Raw genomic sequence first — 25,151 nt, 5'->3', positions numbered from 1 at the left:
ATTTTTTTCACCCAGTGGTTTCAGAACAGTTTCCATATGGCATGGCACTCGTTACTTAATTTAGCAAATGGCTACAGTCTTTAGAAAATGAGCAGCGCAGCTTGCTGGAACATTTATAAGATGAGACCCCATCTGGAATAGTGTCCAGTTCTGGGCCCCTCATTTCAAGAAGGACAGGGAACTGCTGGAGAGGGTCCAGCACAGGGCAACAAAGATGATTAAGGGAGTGGAGCATCTCCCTTATGAGGAAAGGCTGAGGGAGCTGGGGCTCTTTAGCTTGGAGAAGAGGAGACTGAGGGCTGACCTCATTAATGTTTATAAGTATATAAAAGGTGAGTGCCATGAGGATGGAGCCAGGCTCTTCTCGGTGGCAAACAATGATAGGACAAGGGGTAATGGGATCAAGCTGGAACACAAGAGGTTCCGCTTAAATTTGAGAAAAAACTTCTTCTCAGTGAGGGTGACAGAGCACTGGAACAGGCTGCCCAGGGGGGTTGTGGAGTCTCCTTCTCTGGAGACATTCAAAACCCGCCTGGACATGTTCCTGTGCGACCTCACCTAGGCGTTCCTGCTCCAGCAGGGGGATTGGACTAGATGATCTTTTGAGGTCCCTTCCAATCCCAAACATACTGTGTGACTGTGAAGAACCTGGTTCTGGCATCTCATGTTTTCCCATGTGAATCTGCCAAGCTGGTCATGCTCTTACACCTGTGTGGAGTTCAGCCCATACATAACTTACTCTTGTTTGTGCCGTGGTACGAATAATGCAGACAGAATGAAGAGCCTGTTAAATTAGGAAACTGCCCGAGGCCGTTTGTGTCCCACGTACCATTAGTTGTTCAGATTGATCTCTATACAATCAGTGGGAAGCATTAAATTTCACATGCCTCTTCTGCAGCTTATTGATCCAGAGCCTCCTCTGGGTATTTTGTCAATATGTGTTACTGGAAAATCAATTCTCAAAGCTGCAGCATCAGTGAGGGATGTGTAGTAGTCAAACGGGGAAAATTATATGCTGCGAACATCTCTTCCTTTAGCGCAGGTTGAGGAGTTGTGGAGAGGAACATGCCTCCGAATACATTGTTTTAGTGAAAAGTAGGAGTAAATCATGCTGAGGACATTTCAAGGGGGAATTTCAAAATTCTGCACTTGTTTGTAAAACATTCACTCTTCTCTAAGGGATTTTTTCCTAATAATGAGATAGATTACTGAATCTGCCATTCCTCCCAGAGCACTTACCTGGTGCATTCTTCATGCATAATAGCTGCCTATAAATACTTAAGATTTTTTTAAAGGAGTCTGCAGTTCCTGAAAGAATTCCTTGATATGAGAGGACAGAACATTACTGAAAATGGGGAAATCTCCCACAACTCCTCATGTGTATTTATTTAGAGCTGTTTTTCAGCTAAAAAGGAATAATTCCTTACAATTGGGGAGCAAGGGAAGAAAAGTAGCTTGTGTATTATCCAGCGGGCTCTTTTTGAAGATCGATCACAATGTAATGACACTTACAAGCAGATCTTAAGAGTACACAACACTCGGGGGGAAAACAGAACAGAGCAAAACAAAAACCCCACAAAACCAGAAAAAACACGAATCAAAACTGTTAGAGTGTTGTTTTTCTGCCTTTAATTTCTCAAGACTCACACCTGGCAAGGTAGGGCATGAATTCACATTGTGGGAGCAGTTACAGATGTTGACTCTTAGCATCATTTTGGCTTCTTCTTCCCAAAGAGAGGACAGGTCTGAGTTCAGACACAGTGGTGCAGCTGCGGTCCTCGTGGTGCTTCAGTGAAGTGAGGTTTTGCACGTTGGCTCTGTAAATGACAGAGTCCAGCAACTAAGTCGCATTAATCCTAAAAGTAGGATCAAGTCGTGGATATTTTAAATCTTCCCTTTCTTCTTTTATAGATTGTCATTATTGAACTGGAGTCATATTTCAAGTGACACAGCACTTCATTAAAAAATTATTTATTCAGGTGTTTAAGGAATTAAAAAAAGTATGCTACCAAACACTAAAAATACTGCCAAGAGAGCTGCGTGTTCAGTTTTTAATATCTAACTTGCTGCGGTGGTTAAATATTTACATGGAAGGTCACCACTGGTATTTGCCATTCACTTCTCAGCGTGCTTGGCAGCGCTCGGTCGAGCTCTGTGTCCCTCCCGCTCGAGCAGGGAGGGAAAAAGCTGCCCATCCCACCAGAGATGTGAAAGCCAACCTGTGCTAACCCAGAAGGAAATTGTGATTATTACGGCAGTTTCCTCTCGCCTGGGGACACGCGGGGATGATTAGAGGAGGGTGACTGGCCCAGGGAAGTAGGGGGCTCTGGAGAAGCTCAGGTGAAAGTGCGGTTCATAAATACCGCCAGGTTCTCTGTCAGCAGTGAGCACCACACCTGCCCCCCATGCTGCTGTTAGACCTTCTGTCTTTGAAAATAAACCCAAACACAAAAAATTCACAACAACCTTCCCCCCCCAGCTGTCGTGTTGGAAGCTGATGCTCTTTTGGCTGCGTGAGGATCGTGTTTGTGCTTAGACCATTGAGACCTGGGAAACGTGACTTCATGGGTGGCACCACAGGCTGTGTGTCTGTCACCTGGGTCTGGAATGAAGAAGGTGGAGAATAAATGGGAAGAGGAGGAGAACAGAAAGCTTGGCAGACTTGGGTCTAAAGCCTGTTGTCTGTGTGGAAAATGCCCAACTACAGGCTGTCAGGTCTCCTTTCTGCCTTTGATCAGATTGTTCTTTATTAATTTAATGTTATTATAGCATCCATGTAGCAAGTTTGATAAGCAGAGTCATCTTTTTGAGGAAAAGTTCCCCCTGGCTGCACGTCCTGGGTGAGCTGGGTACCAGGACCTGCCTGCAGTGTGTTTTACCTGCAGGTGCGGAGATGAGAAGTTTGGGGCAAAACGTGTGTGTTCAGCTGTGTCCCGGCTGTTCCCTGCTGGCCGGGGCTCAGCGCATCACACAAGGAGCTTGTGACTTGTCGAGGCAAAATGATTGAAGGTCCTTTTAAGACACCGGTTTTCTGCGTTTGTGCTTTTGCAGTCTCCAGCTTGTGTGTGTTGTGCTTGCTGGAGTAGAAGTGCCGGCTGTGTCATGGCTGAGGTTGCAGAAGCCCTGACAACAACTGCATGAAACTGCTCTGGCTTGCGAAAGATGGTTTCCCACAAACAGTTTCAGGAGGCAGAAGCAACAAGTTGTGGAGTTTCCTGTGCCTGCGTTTAGTTCTGTCAGTTGAAGCCAATATTTAAGATGATGATTCTGTTAGAGCTTTGTGCTTTTACATTCTGAACGTTGTCGAGGTTTGTGTTTTCATACAGTGTGAAGGACATATTTTAATATTGTTCCTGTTTAGTGTTTTTTCATTATTACATGTAAGATCACTTCACAAAATTGATGTTGTTATTCCCTTAAACAGATAGACAGACTAATCAATACCACTGTCAATGTGTTCTTCCCAAACCTACACCAGGGTGAGGGCAAATTGGCTCAAGCTCACCTTGTTTCTAAACAGATACTATTACTATATCAAGATGATTTTCTTGATTTTTTTTCCTTTCAAAGATTTATGGGTTCTCAGTTCTTCCTGTGATGCATTTTTTTCAATCCCTGTTGTGAAAAATTATTTTCAAATGTAATTTTTGCCTTTAGGCTGTTATTAAATGTGACACAAAAGAGGGTAAAGCTGTAATCAAAAATATACTACAGATATTTGGCATGATCTGATTCTGTGTGCAAGGTTTAAGGTGCTCTTAACCTGGTCTTATGTCCTGTTCTTCGTCATCCTGAAGGCCACACTATGGTGGGGATAGAGCTGTGTCCTTAACCCCAGGGAAAGCCAAGATCTGATCACACATGCAGTTTTCTTTGCTGTTCCAAATAATCTTGAAAAATGACTGCTGCTGCATGTTGTTGTTTTCAGTTACAACCCCATAATCTTGAGCATGGAGGAACCTTTTCAGAATTAAATAGAGTTGCCAGGAATTTTCTCTTTATGGTAGAGACATTGGTCTTGGGGGTAGAAGAACAGTGGCCCTGGTACCCCCCCTGTTGAGTGCACAAGACTTTTGCAAAGGCTGTGTGGGAAACCAGGTGTTTGGAATCGAAGGAGCAAACTTCTAGGAAATTTCTAGATGGCTTCCTTAAGCCCTTTTCCTGGTTGCACCCAGGCAGACTGAGAGAGACCCTTTCGCACCCACCAACAAATGCATCAGTAACAAGTTAGTGGAGAGAACCTGGTTGTGTCTGATAGAATGGACAACTGGAGAGTCCTTTGGCCATGCCTGTATTTTTTCTGGAAGGAGATTATGATGTGACACTGATTGAGCTTCAGAATATTCACTATGGCTTCTGCAAGCAAATGTTATTGTTTTTCCAGCTTTAGCAGCTTATTGCTTGTAAATAGCACAAAATAAGCCATCCAGTCAGATTTTCTGGTAAGCCATTTAGCACCATGAAGGACCCCAGGAGACACATAGGCATTGTGTGCTTGCTTTGAAGAAATTTGTTCCAGAGGGCAGACATTTTTTTTATTTTTAGCAGACAAAACTCTCCATCAAGGCAAATTGCACGTTGTGCTCTATGTGGAAATACATTTTGTGAACAGTAGTTGGTGACTGTCAGGTCTTACCAGTGAACTTCTATCATGTCTCTTTCAACCTTCTTCCCATGCAGGTGTTCTTTACTTGATGGAACATGAAGAAGAGTATGTTTTCACCCTGCCTAGTGCCTACGCTCGCTCAATACTCACCATCCCATGGGTGGAACTTGGAGGGAAAGTCAACATCAGTTGTGCCAGAACGGGCTATTCTGCTACGGTCACGTTCCACACCAAGCCGTTCTATGGAGGGAAGGTCCACAGGTATGGGAATTGCTGCCTTATTCTTGTTTACCTGCTACTGGATTTCAGTGGAAAGGCTCTCAGGCATTTGTTTGGTTCTTCTGTTCTAGTATTTTATAGACAGATATCTGAATTTCTTTTCCTATTAGTGTTTGAGATGACTTACAGCTTTAGGGAACAGTTTATTGTAGTTATATTGTTATCTATTGCTATTTTGTTTAACTGAATTGGTTATACTCCTCTCATTTAACTAAAGTGAATGTACTTTTACAGGCTTTGTTGCTTGTAAAAATGACTCGAAGTGTAGGATCAGAAAATTGTATGTAGAAATGGCAATTTTTTTGCTACACCAGCTGCTGCTTCTGTGAGAGTCTTGTAAGTGAATGAACTGGTGTTGCAGGTGGAGCTCCTGGAAGGGGAGAGAAGCGAGAGTGTCGCTGCCCACATCCACAGCTCCCTGCTGGGGACTCCCAGTTCTGCACTGAGATTCCAGACCATGAATTGTTATTTACGTGTCTTGGTTCCACATTATTAAGGGTGTGAAGAGCCACCATGCAAGATAACTTCTCCTCCTCCCCTGCTCAAGCTGATGACCCAATTGTTAACATACGCGGACCCCGTCCTTGTTCTGCTGTGGACTGTGGCCGCGTCCATGGCAAATGGTGTTGCCTGTTGGCGCGTTGCGCTTTTGCGTAGTTCCCTCTCTCTTGTTTCACTTGGTCTGGTTATTCTGCCATACGTGGGTCAACCATTTCAATATTGTGTTCAGGCAGATTTCAACAGGGGTTTTCTTGAAAGCTGTAGATTAATAATTTGTGCCATAAGGGTGAGTGAAAATTGGGGAAGGTTGCGCTGCATTAGTTTAAACATTTAAAAACTTGAGTTTACGGATTACTTGGCATGGCTACATATTCATACACACACACAAAACCTCTCCCTGTATTTGGTTTTACCTTCTCATACTTGGTTTTGCAGTCCTACCTATCTATTCTGCTCAGTCAGACTAGTTCTTGGCCCACTGAGGTGGCTTTAATCGTTGCCTCGCAGCAGCAGAGAAGTAAACTTGTATTGCTAAAGAAGAAAACTATGTCAAGGACTTCGGGTACTTTTATTATCTGACAGCATCATGTCCAGGTGTTAAAATAACATCTGTACTGAAAATGTCACATGAACGTCAGGGGTTGTTTTTCAGGCTGATGAGGTGAATAGTTGTGGGTTAGAGCTGAGTATCAGTGTTTTAAATTGAGTTACTACCGTTCTTTGGGACAATGTTGTCCAAAGCTATTGCTGTGTTAACAGAGCTTTCTTGGGTTGAGTCTTTCTTTTTGGAGACAACATCACGACTTTGTTTGAAAAATTACTTTGTAGATGTAGAAAGGTGCTTGTAGCCTTAGTTGTGGTAGTGCTTTCACATGCTGATAATAAGTGGTACCAGTTATTCCTGTGGTCTTTTGTCCTTCCCTCTTGAATTAGGGTTACAGCCGAAGTGAAACACAATCCCACTAACACCATCGTATGCAAGGCCCAGGGAGAATGGAACGGGACGCTGGAATTTACTTACAGCAACGGAGAAACCAAAGTGATTGACACTAACAAACTGCCTGTTATCAGGAAAAAAATCAGGCCGACAGCACAACAAGGCCCCATGGAATCGAGGTAAGGGCAGAGTTCTGCTTCCCAGCCCTGGGCGGGAATAGAACGGGGAAGCAAAGTGCGGTTATAAATGGTGTGGTTCGAAAAAGCCTCGCTTCCTACAGCACATTAATCTAGGCACAAATAGCTGAACCTGCGTATTGGTTCTTTGGTACATAAATTACGTTATAGTGGGGTATACATCTATTTTGTAGAGGGGGAAAATGCTTGTATGTGTTTGAATGAGCATTTAGAAGATGATAACGCAGTGTTTTCACCTGCTTTTCTGGGTGATTGTAACATGGTGGTCAAATTAGTCAGTTTGTTGCAAGTAATGTTGCATCGTACAATTTACACGGGAATTTCGTGTTGTATATATTCTATAATATATATTAAAAAAAAGGTAAAATGTGCTGCAATGTGGGATATAAATACACACGCACATGGTTTTAAGGCTCTCAGCACCCACATCACATGCCTAACTCTGCATTAGAAAAACCTTGTTCTGTTATTCACTGTCAATAACTGTTGACACTTATCTTCAGAAAAATCAATATTTTTATTGAATTTAGGAACGTTTTATTGGAGGGTTTCAAACCATGAGTTAAGGTGCATTTTGTTATCTGTAAATATGTTTATTGTACAAAGGTTTGTCTTGAGTCATTGTGCAGGGTTAGATGTAATTTTCCTGCTTTCTAGACGTGCTCACAAACTCATTTTTCCCTGTAGTTCAGGAACACAAAAATTGGAGTAAATAAGGAAACCAGTAACTCTGCAGTGTGTTTGTTGTATTTTTTGGACACTGGTAAGCAGGTGACAACCACCCAGTGTTTCTGCAGGATGTGCAGTTTATCAGATTGTGAACAGAAACTCATTTAAACACCCCTGGAAAGATAGGAAAGCTGCAGTTGCTTTCTTCTTTCTCTTGGGGCAAAGTTTCTGCTGGGCTAACACAGTGTGAGAAGATATTGTGTCTGAATGCTGGCAGTCAGGTGAAGAAGAAATTTGGTTGGGTACTGATAATGTCTGGTAACTCGGAATAGAGAGCACAGAGCTAGAAGGGCTCCCTAGAATCAGTGTATCAACTCCTCTGATAGCAACCTGGTGGGAACATTCAGTGCCCCAATTTAATGTTCTTTTGGCTTTTGTCTGACATTCTCTGGTAATCCAAAACTCTAACTACAAATACATGCGGAATAAACGCCCGTCATTTGGGCGTGGATCATCAATGAAGAATGTGAATAGGAAATGATTAAAAGAAAAAATCCACCTGCTTTGAGAAAAAAAGCTCAGGAGGTGGAGAGTCTGGAACACCAACAAAAGGTTTAACTTGTATGAGAAAACATGAGGAGTTGAGCAGATCTGAATGTCTGGTCTGCAAACGGGATGAACATCCATCCCAGGGAAGCGGTGGCTCACAAGCTGTGCCACTTGCGAAAGCGGCACGGGGGACACGGTGTCCGTCTGTCCCTTGGGGCGTCCTCACTGGTGCTTGCGCTCCTTCTCCGTCCCGCAGGCGCCTCTGGCAACACGTCACCAGTTCTCTGAAAGAAGGGAATATCGACGCAGCCACCGAGCACAAGCACCGCCTTGAAGAGAGGCAGCGAGCAGAGGAGAGGCAGCGTGCGGCTCTCAGCACGTCGTGGACACCAAAATATTTTGCCAAAGAGGTGCGTTCATTCCAGACCCAATAGCGTCCTCCTGCCTGTCTGTGGTTTTTACCATGGGCTAGTGTTGTTATATACATTATTTTTTTATTTTATTTTATTTTATTTTTGCGTGAGTTTGGCTCTTGGAGAAGAGCAATGGATTGTTCCATGTCCATCTTGTAAACTTGTTCACTCCCTTTCAGCTAAATTTATTTTAACCTGAATTTTTAGTGCCTAAAGTTACACACCTAAAATTATGCTTTTTACCTTAAAACCTACACCTTAATTTACGAATGCTGTGTACTCACATCCCCTACTAACCTTGATCTGAAGTGAACGTGATTTAGGGGTGTTTGTAAGCACGAGCGTCTTAAACACAGTCTTGGGTTTCATCTGCTTAAAATAGATTTTACTGAGTTTGTCTTTGCTCTTTCTTAGAGGAGAGGGGGAAGGGAAATAAGACTGACTGGGGGGATTATTGTGTGGCTGTGTTGTAAGTTAGCCTGTATGTGCAGCTATTTAAACCAGCAGTTCATCTGTTGCATCTTCCCATTGCTTCTCTTCCCTCTTGTAATTTTTTTCCCTCCCACACAGAATTTTGAGATGACAGGGATGGTTCTTGTGTTGGTTGGTGGTATTTAGCTTTTCCGTGGACGTAGGCAGATCCAGTATGTATCAATCTTGTTTGTAAACTTTCCCTAATTTTCTTGCAGGGCGATGGTTGGCTATATTTGAATCCTCTCTGGAAGACCCATTGACGTGATAGAGCAGTTGCCGCCTAACTTTACCTTAAAGGCATTAAAATGTTACAGTATATAACTTCGAGATGTCATCAAATAGGTCCCGTTATCAGAAGGTACACACGAGAAGATATATACTGCGCATGATGCATCTCAAAGTTAACCACAAGCTCAAGTTTATTCAGGAGCCATTTTGTGTGTATGGATACACAAACACACGCGCACACGTCCCTATAGACACACATATATACACGCAGTGTGTATGTGTTTGTGTGTGTATTATTTACACGACATGTAAACAAGTATAAACACAGTGATTTAAAGACCTTTTCCTCTTAGTGTCAGGGCACAGAACTCCGGCTGGACTCGGCCGGGGTTCCCCGAGTCGTGTGCTTGCAGGATCAGGCCCTATGCTAGTATTTAAGAAAATACTTTTTTATTAGTACTGGTTAAGGTTTTTCTATTTTTCACTTTTGCCAAAAATGTTTTGCACTTAAAACATGACGTGTCACTCAAGGGCAGTCGTTCTGTCTCAGCAGTCATTGAGTAACTCACTTTGACATACGAATGCTAACGCTGGCAGCGCGCACGCTCGCTCGTCGGGATGCTGATTTACGAGCAGGTTTCCTGTCGCCTAAGGGTGTGAATTTTCTGCCATCTTACAAGAATTAGCAATACCTTCTCAAGAACGTTGTTCGCACCAACCCGTTGTGTCCTCCCTGTTTTGTTTGTTCGTAGTTGCAGCTGTTGAATAGACCACCAGGCTGCTCTGGTGGTTTTAGACGTTGCTGTGTATTGTTCTCTGGCTCCCGTCATGCTCTGGGAAAGTAGGCAGAGCTTGTCTGGTCGGAGCTCTTAATTCTGTATTAAAGCTCCAAGCAGACACCTGGTTTGATTTCTTCTGCGTTTGACCCAGTTGATCGCTTCTGGATTAAATATTTGGTTGAATAGAGGTGATGCAACCAGCCTTCTCAGAGGAATGGTTTTCTGATGTAGAAGTACCAACTTAGGAAATTACTACACCGCGACACCAACTTTATTAATGAAACAAACAAAATGGGCTACAATTTGTTTTGTAAAGTTTAAAAAACAAGTAATCCCGTAACTTGGTCTTGCTTTGCAAGGCAACCACTGTGATGCTAAGGAAGTGGATTCTAAAAGTGTGCGAAGGCTTCGTTCTTCGTTGCTTTTAGTTCGTATTTGTTGAAAGTAACGATGGTTTTGAGAGAAGTGACAACAAAAGGCAAAGGTAAAACACGATGAGTCCTGCTCGGTGCTGCTTTTTACAGTGCCCCCTAATGAAACCACTGTCTTTGTAACACACAGTAGCATGGATGCCGACCTTTCCGTAGTACTGATTGATTTTGTGCCTTTGGTCTGCTTTCTTCATACAATAGATTATGCTTTATAGGTATCACACAGATATTTAGGTCAAAACACTGCTTATATCTGTTCTTGCGCGTCCTGCATTTTATAATGATTTTTTTGGTAGATGTTAAAATCTCTTGAGCAATTTGAAAGGCTGGGCAGAGGTGTGTACACAAGGAAACATGCCATTAGTTGTTCATTTGGACATGATATTTAATAGATCTTCACATCTGAACTTCAGCTCCCTATTTAATTGAAGGTGTGGCTCCTTTTTCCTGCTAAATGCTATTCTGTCTGTTTGTATGTACTTCTTTTGCACATCAGAAATATTCAAGTTATAAATGATTTAAATCCTATTTTTAAAAAAACGTAGACTGTATGAACTTGGTTTTGTAACTGACACTTTTTTTTTTAAACCAAAAATTCTTATTTTTAGGAATAGTTGCTGTTTTTCTGTGTCAATACCGAAGTGATGCTGTCATAGTAATCACAGAACTACTACCAAGTGTCATCAGGAAAACTTGTATCACCTGCTGGAATTAACTCTAACTCTTGCTCTGAGAGGTTAGTCTGATAAGTAACTAGAAATACTCATGCGGTTTGTAACGCTGTCACAAAGAACAAGTGAAAATGCAGAATTAAACCCATGGAACATCCTCCCAGAACTTTGACTTTCCCACACCAAAGAACAAGGCACACACTCACTAACAACAGCCATTGAAACCTCTCTGTGTCAGGCCCAGCTCTGCCAGCCCTGGCGGTGTGACTGTCCAGGCTCCGGGGATGCTGTAGCCGTTCTTTTAAGGACAAATTGGAATAATTTTATGCTTGTAATTTATGGAAGCATTTTTCTGTCTGCATGGTTGGTTGTTTCTGCATGCTGAGAACATTCCACCTGTGCCCTGACGTTTCGTTTTGTTCTGTTTTGTCACATCGTGTCCTTGCCACCATTGCTTTCCAAAAGTAACCTGGGAGAGGCCAACACAGAAATAGCCTTTTCTGAAAAGAGCCCATCGGTGAGAGATTCCAGAACAAGATTCACAAGTGTCATTTTATTTTTCGGATAGTTATGTGTTCAATACATTTTACAGGACTAAAGTAAATATTGATAAGCCTTATTCTGTAGGTTGTTCCAATAGCTGTCTTGGACTTGCAAGTGAATCTTTTCAAGTAGCCAATGTACACTCTGAATTGTAATGTAAAAACCTCCATGTACCTTTTGATTTTCTTGTGCACACCTGTAGAAAGCCTATGCAACCTTTTTCTTTCTTAAATTAGAAATGTTCAGAAAAACTTTTTACCTTTCTCATTTAAAAGATGCTGTGGCAGTCTCTTCTGATTTGCCTTCCTTTCATAATCTGTGAATTTCAAATGACAATGCTCATGAATAAAAGATTTGTTTCATTTAGTAGTGGGATGCCCTTTCTCTTGCCACTGAAGCCTTGGTTTACTGGTACCAGTTACTGGGATGCCCTGGAGCAGTGTCCGACACTCAGGGCACCTGTGGGCTCTTTGTGTGGTTCTGACACCCGTGACTCCTCAGCTGGGTCCTTGTGTGTTGTGGGGTTTTTCTGCCCTGTTTGTACAGACAGATACGCAGTAGGTAAGTTTTTGTTCAAATTGGACAGCAGGATACAGGGAAAACAGGCCTGGGGCACCATCATGACTTTAGGAGAGGCTGGGGGACTTATGCCTTATTCTCACAGATAAAGGGAAATATGTTGAGGTGTTCTCTTGTTCCTGAAAATCCTATTTCATTTAAACTTTGTCATTAACAGATACTCTTGATTAGAGACCTCTTAAAATACAACTGAATTATTGCAGCATTGGACACTCGCGGGGGACAAAAAAATAGGCTTATGAGACTTTGTGGATGCGGGTCTGCATTTTTCAAGTGGTGGATAATGAAGTCCTGGTTTGTTTTAAACATTCATCCAGTGTTGAAAATGAATCTACGAGAACACTTTTTTTTTATGCAAAACAGAAAACTGCACTGGCTGCAAACAGGGCTGGAATCGCTGCCCGGTCTTGGTGTTCTTTGCCTCTCGCTGCATTGCTTCAAGGCCACGTCTTGGAGCAGCTTATACATTTGGTTTAAAGACATTATTGACAGTTTTAGTCACAGCCACAGGTAATTTATTTTCAGTTTTTACTTGTAGTGGGTTTGGTATGTACAGAGGGATGAGTCAAAGCGTTTAACTGTTTTTTTTTTCAATAGTAAATCTATCAAGATATTTAACTAATAACTCTTCTCCCCCTCTGATGTGGAATTACTACTTTCAGAAGTCAAATTATTTCTCTGGGATTACCCGTAGCTCTGTCTGCCCTCACTGCTTTCAGCACTAATGCGCGAGTGCCACAGGACGGCAGCAGCACCCGCTTCGGGACACTTGTAGTTTTAGTTGCTCTGCAACCGAAGACCAACACCCGGCTTAAGCGGTTTCTTTCTCTTTCAAGATTTTACTGTTTTGTGGCCATTATGCTTCAAATTCTACCACCCCTGACCTAGCAGAAAAACAGAAGGATGGCTGTAGCTGAGGAGATAAGCTCCTGCATCCTTAGCAAACCCACCTTCCAGACTGGCTTTTCTTCGCTGGTACAAGTGTGGGCCAGTTCTCAGAAGAGGAAGAAGTTAGTTCAGCTGAGTAACTCCAGGTGGAGAACCAGGTAACCTTCATGGAGGAAAGTGAGAGAACCAGTTCTTTGTAACTTCTCTAAGTGGTTGCCTTAATATCTATCTCCAACTTTTCATTTAAATGCAGAACATTAGGAGAAGCCCTGAAGTCAGATTTAAAAAGCTCAGGTAAGTGGTAGGTGCCTGTAGTTATTTTTTCTTTCACGTAGTAGTTCTAAAGCTGTAAAAGCTGTCAGGATTCATTTATTTCTGCTCTGTTCAAGAGAACAGTGTCAGCCAAGATGGAAAACAATCTGACAACTGCAAAGATGGGAGGGCAACCTTTTATTTATTTATTTTTTAAAGAAGGCTGCCAAAGCCAAACTGACCAGCAGCATCTGTTCTGCCACCTTTCAGATGTTCTTCCCAATGTTAGATTGCTTATTTCTCACTAATGGTGAAGGGGCAGGATGCAGATTTGCTCGGGAGAAGAAAGATATTACAAATTATACATTAAATAACCAACCCTTCTGTGTGTGTGCAAACAACTGTAACAGCTTGAGCTTCTCCAGCTGCTGGAAGGATTCAGTGCTGCTCTGGGAAGATGTGACAGCAGCGTGAATGCCATCACAACAGAAGTCCTACATCTGGCTTCATCAGTTCAAGCTGGAAGGATGTTAAGTAGGTGCTGTGACTTCTCTACAGCAACTTCATGAGGTCAGCAGACTTGCATTATGGGATTCAAATGACTCAGTTTATCACTTGGGCTAGGAAGGGAACATGTTACCAAGTTAATCACAACACAGACACAACACCCTTAACACAAAACTTGAATTAACTTTATTTTCCCCTACAGTCAACAACTGGTCTGCATTGAGCTTTAAAGCAACAAAATAAAATGAAATCTCCAAACGACAGGGGGCCAGAAATCCAGATTTAATTACCTTTGTGAAAATGTTGCAGCTGTAGTATTGGTCTGTAGAAACCATTGGAGTCAAAAATGAGTTCATAAATCAAAAAAATACTCTACACCTTGGGAAAGAAGTCAGCAGTAACATTCTCACAGAACACTGTAAATTTACATTTTCTTAATGAAAGGTACATACTATTCTGCATTTTACATCAAATTATTGATGCAAGTTTTGTTTCTATAAAAAGTTACAACCTGTGGCAAGAAAACAAACTGCAAAACCCTTTCCATTGAAGTAAAGAAAATTTTCAAGTCTGTATAAAGTTTTCCTATAGCTGGAAAGTGAACATGTTCAGTCTCCATTTATATTTTAGTGCATTTAATCTGACAGTTTTCACCACTTTTTCTTTTTTAAAAAAAAACCCCAAACAGTATAAAAGACAGACAAAGCAAATAGCACTAGCGCAGGAATTCCTTCAATTGATTTAAGCACTCTAAATAAAAATGCAGCGAAATAGATTTCCAGAAAACACCCTCACAAGAGAAGGCAGTGAGGGAAGGAAGAGGTTTGCAACTCAACTCCTCCACCTCTGATAGCCACAGAAAAGGGGGTTTGTATACCTGTCAACCTTTTATTTCCCCATTGAACAGGCTATACTTGTTTTACCAATGTAAACATTAACCTAAAATAGTTTAATTTCTGTTCTGAAGCACCAGCCGCTATGTGATGCTCAGCTGTATGTTACTGTAGCATTCATTACTGTCGTTTCAGATTTTTTTCAGGAGGATAGAAATTTAGCCCTTGGATCTACGGTGTGCAAGATTTGCCTTGTCTACCTCAGGAGCTGAGAGTGTAAGGCAGTAAAACTGCAATCCCGTGTTCAACAAAAGCAGCTCGTCCAAGCTAAACTAGCATCCAGTTAATCCGTCCTGTCCTCTCTTGTGACAACTGCAGCTTTGCTTCTTACACTCCAGATCAAACCCAGCCTGCAGCGAGAGTAAAAGAAAGCACTGAAAAATAATCACAGGAATAACTTATTTTGAAAGTTTAATTTCAGGGAGCTCTGCTTCCTCTTAATTGTTGAAAACGAGTCGTTTTTAGCTTTCACCATTCCAGTTTACATACTGCCACTGTTCAGCTGGACAGTGTTTTCCAAAAAAGATTGACAAGTATGCATGTGCCAAGGACCAAATTACAGGGTTCTTTGGTGCAGTCAGTCCACATTCTCAACAGATTTGAAGGATAATATGTACCAAAAAAAAAAAGAAGCTGCTTGACTTGGCTAGCAGCTCTGTCTTGCTTCACATTACAAATCTAAAACAGCTGTTCTCAATAAGCCAATATTTTTAATCAGACATTGCCTGAAAATTTTGTACAATAATCTGGACCAATGATGGTTCTGTACCCTCATGTTGCTGTGAAACATGACTCGAGCTAAAGGCAAAGACTGGTTATCTCAAGGACAACTGCTTCGTATTAGCAATCGGAACAGTGTATTTAAACTGTCTTCCTGTTGGGTCTCTTGCCTTTCTTTAAAATTAGTTTATTCTTAATGTAGCCACGCTTCCTTTTGGAGGTCTAAAAAGAAAAACAGAATAAAATGTATTAGTTAATGATTTAGGCTTGACCGCGGTTTGATGATGTGCATTTCAATGTTCTTTAGATTGATTTTAAATCGCTTAAATGGTAAACGCTCAACTAGGTACTAGTCAGTTATTATCTTTAAAGTTGGGATTGTAAATTCATGTCCCACATTTGCTTTTGCACAAGATGTATATTTGCAAGCCCCGCCTAACAGATCTGCAGAATTGTTTTCAAAGCTTGTGCTGAGGCAGAATTAATAATTGACCAGCGTGATAAATAAAGCTCTAATAGGCCCAAAGAGCAGAAGTGATGTAGAGTGTTAGTTTTGCCTGAAAATACCTTCTTGCATCTTTTGCACTGATTCTCTTAGAAGTTAGCAAGATGACGGATAGTAATATTTACTCAACAAAGCATTTTTAAAAAAAACCCAAACCAGAATAATTTTACATTTGTAGTCTTTAGTCCTGAGCTATTGGTCTGTAGGCTATTTAGCACTTTCTGCTCATGTCTTTTTCAGTCTATTTTAGGTACTTTTTCTAAGGTAGTCATGAGGGGAGCATTAACATTAGGTGATATTAACTTCAAAGTGATTAATATCACATTAGGTGATATTAACTATAAATACAGTTAGCTCCTGGCAGGTAGAATAGTACATTCAACATGCCTGCCACAGCAAATCTGACCAGCAAGCTCTGTTATATCAATTAAGTAGACCTTTTTCTCTCATTTTAATATTAACAACAATAATAATATTATAACATGAAATAGATACAAACTGATGTGTTATATTCAGATGCGTTATATCCCTCAGTTTGAGCAATATCACTCCTAACATGGAAGATTGACAGGAGATGGACTGAATTTCCAGTTAGGAAGCACCTGCTGGAAACCTGGGGCTCCTGAGGAGCCCTTAGAACTCATTTAGGAAATCCTGGTGTAGTCATTTGCCCCGTGCTCTTTCCTGGTTCTCCGTTTTGCTAAAGGGAAGTAGAGCCTGCTTGTGCTGCAGGAGTTGGCGATGGATCACAATATGCATCAACTTTTATCCTGTCTTGAAGACAGAGAACTGACATATCCAAAGCTTAAGTGGGGTCACCACATCTATCATGAATAAATACAGCCCTGCTTGGCACACAAGTTCAAGAGTTACACTGAAGTGTATGATAGGCAGAGTAAAGCGTATAATTTCCTTTCAAGATAAGCCAAGCTTCAGCAGCAACTCCCAAGTATCTTATTTTATGAACTTGCATCAAATCACAAAAATAAGCATCTTTGCTTGTATTTCCATGACACTATCTAAAAGTTTACTGCCGGTAATAATTGAGTTTGTCACACATCTGTTTCTGACAGGATTCTGGAATTCCTTTGGCAACATATGTTTGGATATACAGAAAAGGTGTTGTGAAGGCCAGGGCTGCTAAGACTCTCCCCACCTCCCCTGGTAACACCTCTTTCTTAACAAGCTGAAGTAGCGCTCCAGAGCTAACACTTTTAAAACCATGAAGATGACTTCAAACAGTAAGCAGTCAGACACTAAAGTTCCGTCAACAAAAGTTTCATATTTAATTTATTTCATACAAAATTTTCCATTTTTAAACTTCTAGGCATCACTACTTTCAAACAAAGTCAGAAAGCAACTTCCACATTATTTAACTTAGTGAGCCATAGTTACTGAAACATGAATTGATGTACTTTAGAGATTATACTTCCAGTTACATGAAGACTTAAGAGCTGTAACAGCCAGTGACACACTCTATTTCCAGGTAGCATTCTGCCTAAAAAAAATCTAGCCTTGTGTCTTCACATGCTTTTAAGTTAAGCAGACAGAAAATTAACAATTATTACCAGCAGGCAGGTCTGATATTGGACACTAACATGAACAGTATCCGTAACATTCTGGCTAGTGGAAATACATAATTAACCAGCTATGTGATTCACTGTTAAAAATAAACTGCTATCGCCCAACCCCTTTCAGTTACTTCACTGGGAACCCACCTTCTTTGACAAATACTTCTGTTTCGGTACAATGTTGGTTACTCTAGGTTTATGATCCAAGGTCTCTCTGTTGTCTAGTTGTTTCACCTTGTATATTCTAACAAGCCAGTGCTCCGAGGTAAAGGCTTCCTCCAGATGTTTAAATTTAATGTCTTTGTTGCCTATTTCAGCATTGCGTGTACGATCGAATCCTGGGGGTGTCCGAAAATCCAGCTATAAAAATTAAAATTGCATATTAGTTCAAGACAAAACACCCATTGCTGCAAGTGGTGGTATTTCGTACCTTTCAACTGGTCTAGTCAAAGGACAACACTTCTCCTGCACTTGTTACTACTAAGAAACGCTCAGTTCCTTTTCACAATTGAGAAAGAGACAAATTCATTTGCATTCCTATGGATGTCACAGGAGACAGCACTTCATGGCTCAACAGAAACAGCACATCTGCATTCAGAGGTGAAACCACTCCAGTAAAGTCTGAGGCGCAGCCACCTGCGGTGGCTTGTGCTCTGTCTGCCGTAGGGCAAGAATTGGCACTTTCACAGCTTACCATACAAGTTGAGTACAGCTCAGGTTTGTCAGTTAAATTTGACACCCCCCCCCACCCCGTTACAAATCAGAACCACTGGCCTCAATTTCAGCTGAATAAGGAATTCTTGTGCTGACACATCACAACGAAGGGCCCTTGGCAAGGGGAGTAGGACAGGAAAGAGAAAAGCAAACCAGGCAGACTGAACTACACTCGATGATCCCAAAGGAGAGTGACAGCTCACTCTGACAATTATGCCCTTATTACGTAAGTCACTGATGTGACTTGGACAGAAATCAGGTAGATTCTGACATATTAAACAGTCTACAGTGCCACTTCTGTGTTGCTCTTACAAAAAACAAATCTAAAGCTCTCCACAACATGAAGTTTCAGCAAGTGCACTGCATAATGGAATTAAGATGCTTGTCGGGGACAATGTGAAGGACAGCAAAAAGCAACAGGTGTAGTTAGCAGCAGAAATGCTTTTTTCTAAGGGTTATACACAGTAGACCATTCCTAGATATGTTTTAATTCGTAAAGCTGACTCTTACCTGCAAACTCTGCTACTACAAGCAACACTCAATCTAAAAGATGGAAAATACATCAAAATAACATTTGCTTTCTTACATTTCAATTAAGAGTCAGGAGAAGTTGTAAAACTAACCTGCATCTCTCCAAATCTGTAATAGGACATTTTATACATGAGACAGTTCAGCAAAGTTGGAGAACCTGCCTTGTCTACCCGGAATTCTCCCTGAGGGGTAAAGTAATCACTTTCCTATAAAAAAAAGAGATACAAATAGTAAATATAAACTAAATCCCTATTTAAGGTTATTTCTTATTCCCTTCTCCACACACACATACAGACAAAATATTCATAAAGAATCTAAACTGACTTTCACAGTTTACAAGCTGATTTAAGCTAGTCTTTAAAGCAGAAAATGATGGTTCTCATGAAAGGTAGAACAGTTACAAACTACCTGCATGTAACCCAGACCCAATGGGTCCTAAATCCCTATTATTTTGCTGGCCCAAGTTTTGTCACTTTACAGCAAGCAGCTACTGGAAAACTGATCTCAAAAGGTAAAAGCTAGCTGGGCATCTATCAAAATTATTCTTCAGAAAGGTGAAAAGCACTGCATTGGTAATGTACAAGGTCTGCAACGTTACTGTATACTTCACATGTGCACAGTGTTTAAACAAAAAATTTCTGCCATTTTCATCTCCATATGCGATGAAACTGTGCACGTGGGCTACTCCCTTAAGCCTGTCCTTAATATCTAGAAGTTTTTGTTAGGCTTAAACAAATATTACTACAGACTTCTGCAATCTCTGAGATGTTTAAATAACTTAAACTCTACATAAATCAATATTAACACTTCAACTTGCCTCCTACTATTATGGAGTTTGAAGAAACTTGTAATGCAAACTATTTCAACAGTTTGAACGCTCCTACTTTTTAAAAGTGTGATAATGCACAACGAGACACACTCACAAGAGTTACGATGATATCCTAATTTTAGTATCATGCAAAAAGGTGAAAAGCTTTTGAAGTTACTGACCTTTCAAAACCATAAGTAGTGAAAGAAACTGGGCTACAAACCTCTGCACTCCTACTGTTCTAGGAAAAAAACCCATAACTCATTTTTCAAATAAAATTGCAATAAGTAGTAGAGATTTCCCTCCATAATGAGCACTACCAGAAAATAAACAACGTAAATAGGGTTTTTTTTTGAAGTAGAAGTGAACATACAGAAATACAATATTCAGCCAAGAACATGTAAGTTCTCCTGTGTGTGTTTCCACTTACCCGAATATCTTTGGGATGTTCCCCCTCTGCTATTCTCACCATCCACAAGAACTTATTAATATCATCCCCAGAGTACCCAATCACACCACCAAAAATAATCAAAACATAATCCACGTCCAGACTTCTCATGATCTCATATGCTGCTGATTCATTTGATGACATTGCCTTTCCCACCTGTATCACAGGAAAAATATCTTAAGTATCTGCATAGCTGCCTCTCAAATAGATCCACAGATCAATATCCTGCCCAGCCCCACAAATACCTACTTGTCAACCAAAGCCCACATTTTCATTCCAGATAAAGAAAACCCATTGTGTCTATAAAGAAACTCAAAAGCCTAACCTAAGCTGAAATATTTTCTCCTCTGTAAGAGGAGTGCTGCCTGTTGGAATGAGTGCTTTGAGTGTAAATTGCAGCAATAAGGGTATTCCTTTAGTGGCACTTACAGATTTTTCAAGTCATGGCTATATTGCCAAAACCAGAAAATACTGCAGAAAATACATAATTCCAAATTATTTTCAAAGCTTTAGACACAACCCAAAGTGAATCAATTATGAAATGTTAGTAATTTTTTCCCTTGAGCTCTGTCCTTTCACTACTGAAGCAGCCGTGCTGCATGGCACTCAGCAGCATACAGGCAACCCTCAGCATTGGAAAATGTCAGTATAGAGACATCCTTGACGTAAAAGCATAATGTAGTTTTGGCCTTGAAAAGCTTTTTAACCTGTATCTAGAACCTCCATACTGGTCACTTCCCACACTCAAAAGAATTTCCTGAAGTCAGTAACTGGTGTTCAGTTCAGTAGTTCTGTTTGCTATTGAAGGTCTCACACCTAAAAGCATAATAATGTATTGGTGTGGTAAGAGGGAGCAACTGCAATATAAATAATATTGCATCCGAAGTGGTAACATTCAGTTCAGAATGTAATTAGGAAACACTAAGCTTAGGCTGCAATCTGACAAAAAGACTGAGAACCTCAGCTTCCTGGCCATTATCCTAATGAATGTGAAGTTCTTTGGCAGATTTGCATTTATTTCTGTGCAGGAGGAAGCCATCTGGATGCGACTCCAGGGCACGCCTCATTTAGCACACAGTTCAGGTATTTGCCACAACATACATTTATTGCTTGGGTTCCCCTTTATGGGGTATTAATTCCAAAATGGAACCTGACAGTGCCAGTAGTCATTCTGGAGAGAATTCTTTATTAAAAATCATCATTTCTAATTGCTGTAATGTGTATGGTTGCTGTGCTTGCACAATACAGACGACTCCACAGTGTCTCTATTCACCTGATGTGCCTTGTTCTGCAGGGATCTGTTGGTTTAGATACAGCATCTGTGCTTCTGCCTCTTGTGGAAGAGGGAGGCACACAGAGCTATCAGAATTGCACGTCCATCTAAAACACTAACACTGCCAGGTCAACCACCAAAAACAGAGAAGAGTGCCTTAGCACTCAAAGTTGTTGACTGATACTAGCACCAACAGTACAATTTCCCAAGCTTGCTTCCAGCTGATGTGAGTTCCCAGCTCCTGTGAAAAGCATGTACACATGATCCCCTCTTCCCAAATACACATCCTTTCAGGACTTGGTATGCTCAAAGCACAGCTTCATTAATTTGTCAGTTTTGAACACTGCTTGTCTGCAGATCTGGTCCAGCTGCTGTACTAGGTACTGACACAAGACAAGCAACAATCCCAAAACATTCCTTGAGCCTTCCCCCCACACTCTGCCCCTTGGTCTGGATCTTCTGGGAAGAAGTGGCACTGAGTGATGTCAGTGTCCTTACACAGCCCCCAGTAAGACTGCAACCCAGCTACAACGTGGAACACTCTTTTGTTTCTGAAAAAATGTTTAAGCTGCCCAGGGTGGTGCCTCTGTAACCACAGGCAATGCTGCTACCCTGTCTTTGAGCACACACACAAACCTTAAATTTATTCTTCAGAAGTGAAAGAAATTAAATTTACAGATGTTTTGTCTAACTGCAATTTTGAGAAGACAGAATCATGTCAAATCTGCAACACTTCCATTGTTATTAATGAACTTTCTCTAATTTCCAAAAATGCCTGAAAATTTGCTGTTTCACGTGGTCAGTTTTCACATGCCATTCAACAATCCAGTCAGCAAAGGCACTGCGGAACTGAAACAATCCCTTTTTGGATAGTGTCAGTAAAGCAGTGGTACTGGCTAAGCTGTTGCAGCACTAAAGCCAAGGAGAACTGTGACACTAGCTTTTGTCTATCTTCCCACAAAGAAAAGAAGCTGAAGTGGAAGTGAAGTTTTAGAAACTTACAAGTAAACAAAATGAAAACTCCAAAAGCAAAATTGATCCAGCCCAGAAACTCTTTATAGTAGAGTTCTAATAAACGCAAAAAATATGCTCTTTCCACTGCTGTGTTTCCCACTCTATGGAAGTCTTCCTTATTATCATACTATCTACAGATACTGACAATTCCATACTCCACTGCAATGTAAAAACGTTCATGCTATTACTCCACAGAAAGCTGCCACCCTTACCAGGGCGATATGGCTGTTGTTCCAAGTATTGTTATCGACCAAGGTTGTCCGGTTCGCCATTCCTGCTATCTGATAGCCATAGTCCCACCATGACATCACTCTGGCGTGCTCGTCCGTGTTTTGCCTCAGCCAGTAGTAGGCTTCCCTGAAATCATCTAGGATATTCCGAGTGCTGGAAAACAAGAGCTCATTTTATTCACGTTGGTATGAATACTAGCAACAAATCCTCTGCACCATGATAAATCTGGGCTCGCAAATAAGGGTTTTCTTATCCATTCAGCTCCCTTGGAGGGCTCCAGTCATCAGCAGTCATAAGTTTGAACCCACTAACAGCTGACTGGCCAGAAACTCAACTGCTTTTGAAGATGTAACTGAACACATTTCCAGTCAAATATATATTTGTAAACATGTTTTCCCAATTGACTCAATACCTTCTTTTTTTAAACCACCACCTTTATGGGCTTTGGATAGCATTATTTTTATGTATTTACATTAAATATTTCATAAAATCTTGTATCTTTTTGAAAATGAGAGCTTGATGTATTTTGTAATCAGGTGACAATTCTGCCTTAATACAGTAAGAAGTGATTAAAAGAAGGTAAATTGCTAATTCAAAGGAAATAAAAAGGCTTTTGCCCTTTAATTATTTTCAGACCTGCAGAGCTTACTTACCCATCATGGTTATAGGAAGCAAGGACAACGCTGGGGCTGGAGTATGCGTTGCTAGTTACCCAAGTACAGTGAACAGCAAACATCATCAATAACATCAGCATCAGCATAGTAACAATGTTTTTGATATTGGGACCTAGTCCTTCTTCTGTTTTTTCCTGTTCAGCTACATGTTTTCTCACTTTGCCTGCCTAAACAAACAGAAATAGATCTGTTATGGTAACTTTTATCACCCTTGACAATGGAACCCACACCTTTTGCTTCACCACATGCACCCCACGAATGCTACAGGATGCTATAAAGCAAGACCAAGTTGTAGAATAAATGGAATATGCACAACAATATTTTGACAGTCCATCAACTTGTAAAAATGGATGATTCCTTGAAAGCCTCTTTCAGAAAAAAAGAAACTATTAAGTGAGGGTCAATGCACAACTTCCTTGGTTTGTCTCAGTATGATTTGGTTTTCTTTTTATAAGGCAGGGTGGAAAAGAGAATGTGGAAAGGTGAATACAGGTACTGACTGTAAGGAAGATGGGGAAAGGCTCATGCACTGTCAGGGTCAGTATAACAAAGACCTAACAGCTGCTTCTTCATGATGAAGAGAGTATGCAAGTTTACATATAGAAATACTTTCCATAAAGTATATTATTTAATTTCACCACATCTCAGAGGAAATACAAGAGGGAAACCTGGAGATATTCAGTGACACAGAACTGCTGTAATTAGTTAAGGAGAGAAAGCAACTATTTGCCATTGCTTGTCTAAAAAGCTGGATTAACACTGTATACTTCCTCTAGGTTAAAGGCTCATCACTGATCAAGCTAGAAGGAACCACTGATTATTTTCCTCAGGACATCAGTTACACCTTATTGGAGAACATCTATATTTGTTCTAAATTCAAATGCTAGTGATTCAGACCTTTAGTGGCATTTAAAATATTCTGACCAGGAAAAAAAAAAAAAAAAAAAAAGGAATAAAAATAAGCTAGTTTCTGGCTTCTAACTTTTACTTCCTCCCCATACCTTATCATACAGGTTGCCAGGGTTCCTTTTGTCATCCTCATCACTGCTGTCCTCTATTGGTGGATTTTCCCTCTTCATATCATCACCCAAGTAACGCTCAAAGACATTGGAGAAAGCAATTGCTGACAGCATACAGACCACTGGAGTCAAAGTGAGCATCAGACGAACCATCACACCAGCAAAGTAAACGGCGCTGATTGCATATAGAGCAACTGCAAAGAAATAGATCTACTGATGACATTTACAAAATAACACTCACTCTCACTGAACACATACATGCTTTCCATAAAACAACTTCTGGAAGTGGGCTGAGCGCCTGTGTGTATAGAGACCTGAATATGCAGCTTGCATTTCATTGCTTTTTAATTTACAGTGATACACTTCCGTTAAACATTATCCCTTTTACGCTTCAAACCCTTCCTGAAGTTCATCTTAACAACTGTTAACAATAACACAAGCCGATTTTCATATTCATTAATAATGTGTCAGAAGACACATTATTAGTGAAATTTAATATCACACACCGAAAAAAGCTACTGAAATAATAGGTAGTTTCATTTGATTAAAAAGGCCAAACAGCCCTACACCAAACAAGTTATTGAAACTGAAAAAGCAAAAGGAAGTGTTGGAATTTCATTTAAATATCAGATTTTAATTTAATTAATTTGATTTTAATTTAAGCTAGTTGTGGACAAATTGGGGGCTTGTCTACATTACAATTCCATACGGACAAATGAAATGACATTTTGAGCCCTATTCTGAAGCAAGTTTTCCTGAACAAACAAAACAAAACAGAGCAGTAAGGAATATTCAGAATACTTTTCCTAGGAGGGAAAAAACCCAAACAAACCCATATGCACTAGTTGGGAATATCTATTGTTCAAGTAATAGTTGTTATTCCTTGTCTGCTACAGCTTAACAACACACTCTTGTGAAAGACTTGCCGCAGAAATCATGACGTGACACAGATTTATCAGATTATATTACATAAATATTTCATACTTTGTAGCAAAGTAGTATGGCCTTCCATTCATGCCCACAGGTCTCTTTCTGCTGACTACAATGGATGCTGCAGCAGCAGGAGGCTGAAATTGAGTTGCCTGGCTCTGGTCTTGACACAGTCTCATTGTAAGCCCCAGAGCCCCTGGATTTAACACAGTAAATGTTCCCACTGCCCCCACACCTCTTAGGTAATGCTAAGAGGCAGATCTATTAGTCTGGAGCCTCCTGTTCCTGTAAAAGCCCAAGACCTGAGTGCTCTTCAC

General features: G+C 40.7%; 2 protein-coding genes across 3 annotated transcripts in view; one reads left to right on the top strand and one right to left on the bottom strand.

Moving 5' to 3' along the window:
• The window catches only part of OSBPL10 (oxysterol binding protein like 10), a 121,448-nt gene extending 109,805 nt beyond the window's left edge, over positions 1–11,643 (top strand). For both annotated transcript variants that reach the window (XM_065051614.1, XM_065051615.1), the window contains exons 9-12: positions 4,681–4,867; positions 6,320–6,502; positions 7,995–8,148; positions 8,841–11,643. In XM_065051614.1, coding sequence (XP_064907686.1) covers positions 4,681–4,867; positions 6,320–6,502; positions 7,995–8,148; positions 8,841–8,885 — 569 coding nt within the window. In that variant the 3' untranslated portion in view covers positions 8,886–11,643. The remainder of the gene's footprint in view (positions 1–4,680; positions 4,868–6,319; positions 6,503–7,994; positions 8,149–8,840) is intronic.
• Positions 11,644–13,666: 2,023 nt separating this feature from the next.
• Positions 13,667–25,151, bottom strand: part of STT3B (STT3 oligosaccharyltransferase complex catalytic subunit B) — a 52,458-nt gene continuing 40,973 nt past the window's right edge. The window contains exons 10-16 of the mRNA XM_065051616.1: positions 23,887–24,098; positions 22,865–23,052; positions 22,193–22,364; positions 19,676–19,849; positions 18,530–18,643; positions 17,340–17,552; positions 13,667–15,338 (exon numbers count right to left, since the gene is read on the bottom strand). Of these exons, the coding sequence (XP_064907688.1) occupies positions 15,258–15,338; positions 17,340–17,552; positions 18,530–18,643; positions 19,676–19,849; positions 22,193–22,364; positions 22,865–23,052; positions 23,887–24,098 (1,154 nt within the window). The 3' untranslated portion in view covers positions 13,667–15,257. The remainder of the gene's footprint in view (positions 15,339–17,339; positions 17,553–18,529; positions 18,644–19,675; positions 19,850–22,192; positions 22,365–22,864; positions 23,053–23,886; positions 24,099–25,151) is intronic.

The sequence above is a fragment of the Columba livia genome, chromosome 2 (assembly GCF_036013475.1).
Source record: "Columba livia isolate bColLiv1 breed racing homer chromosome 2, bColLiv1.pat.W.v2, whole genome shotgun sequence".
In the NCBI taxonomy this organism is placed as follows: Eukaryota; Metazoa; Chordata; class Aves; order Columbiformes; family Columbidae; genus Columba; species Columba livia.
This window is presented reverse-complemented; position numbering and strand designations above follow the sequence as displayed.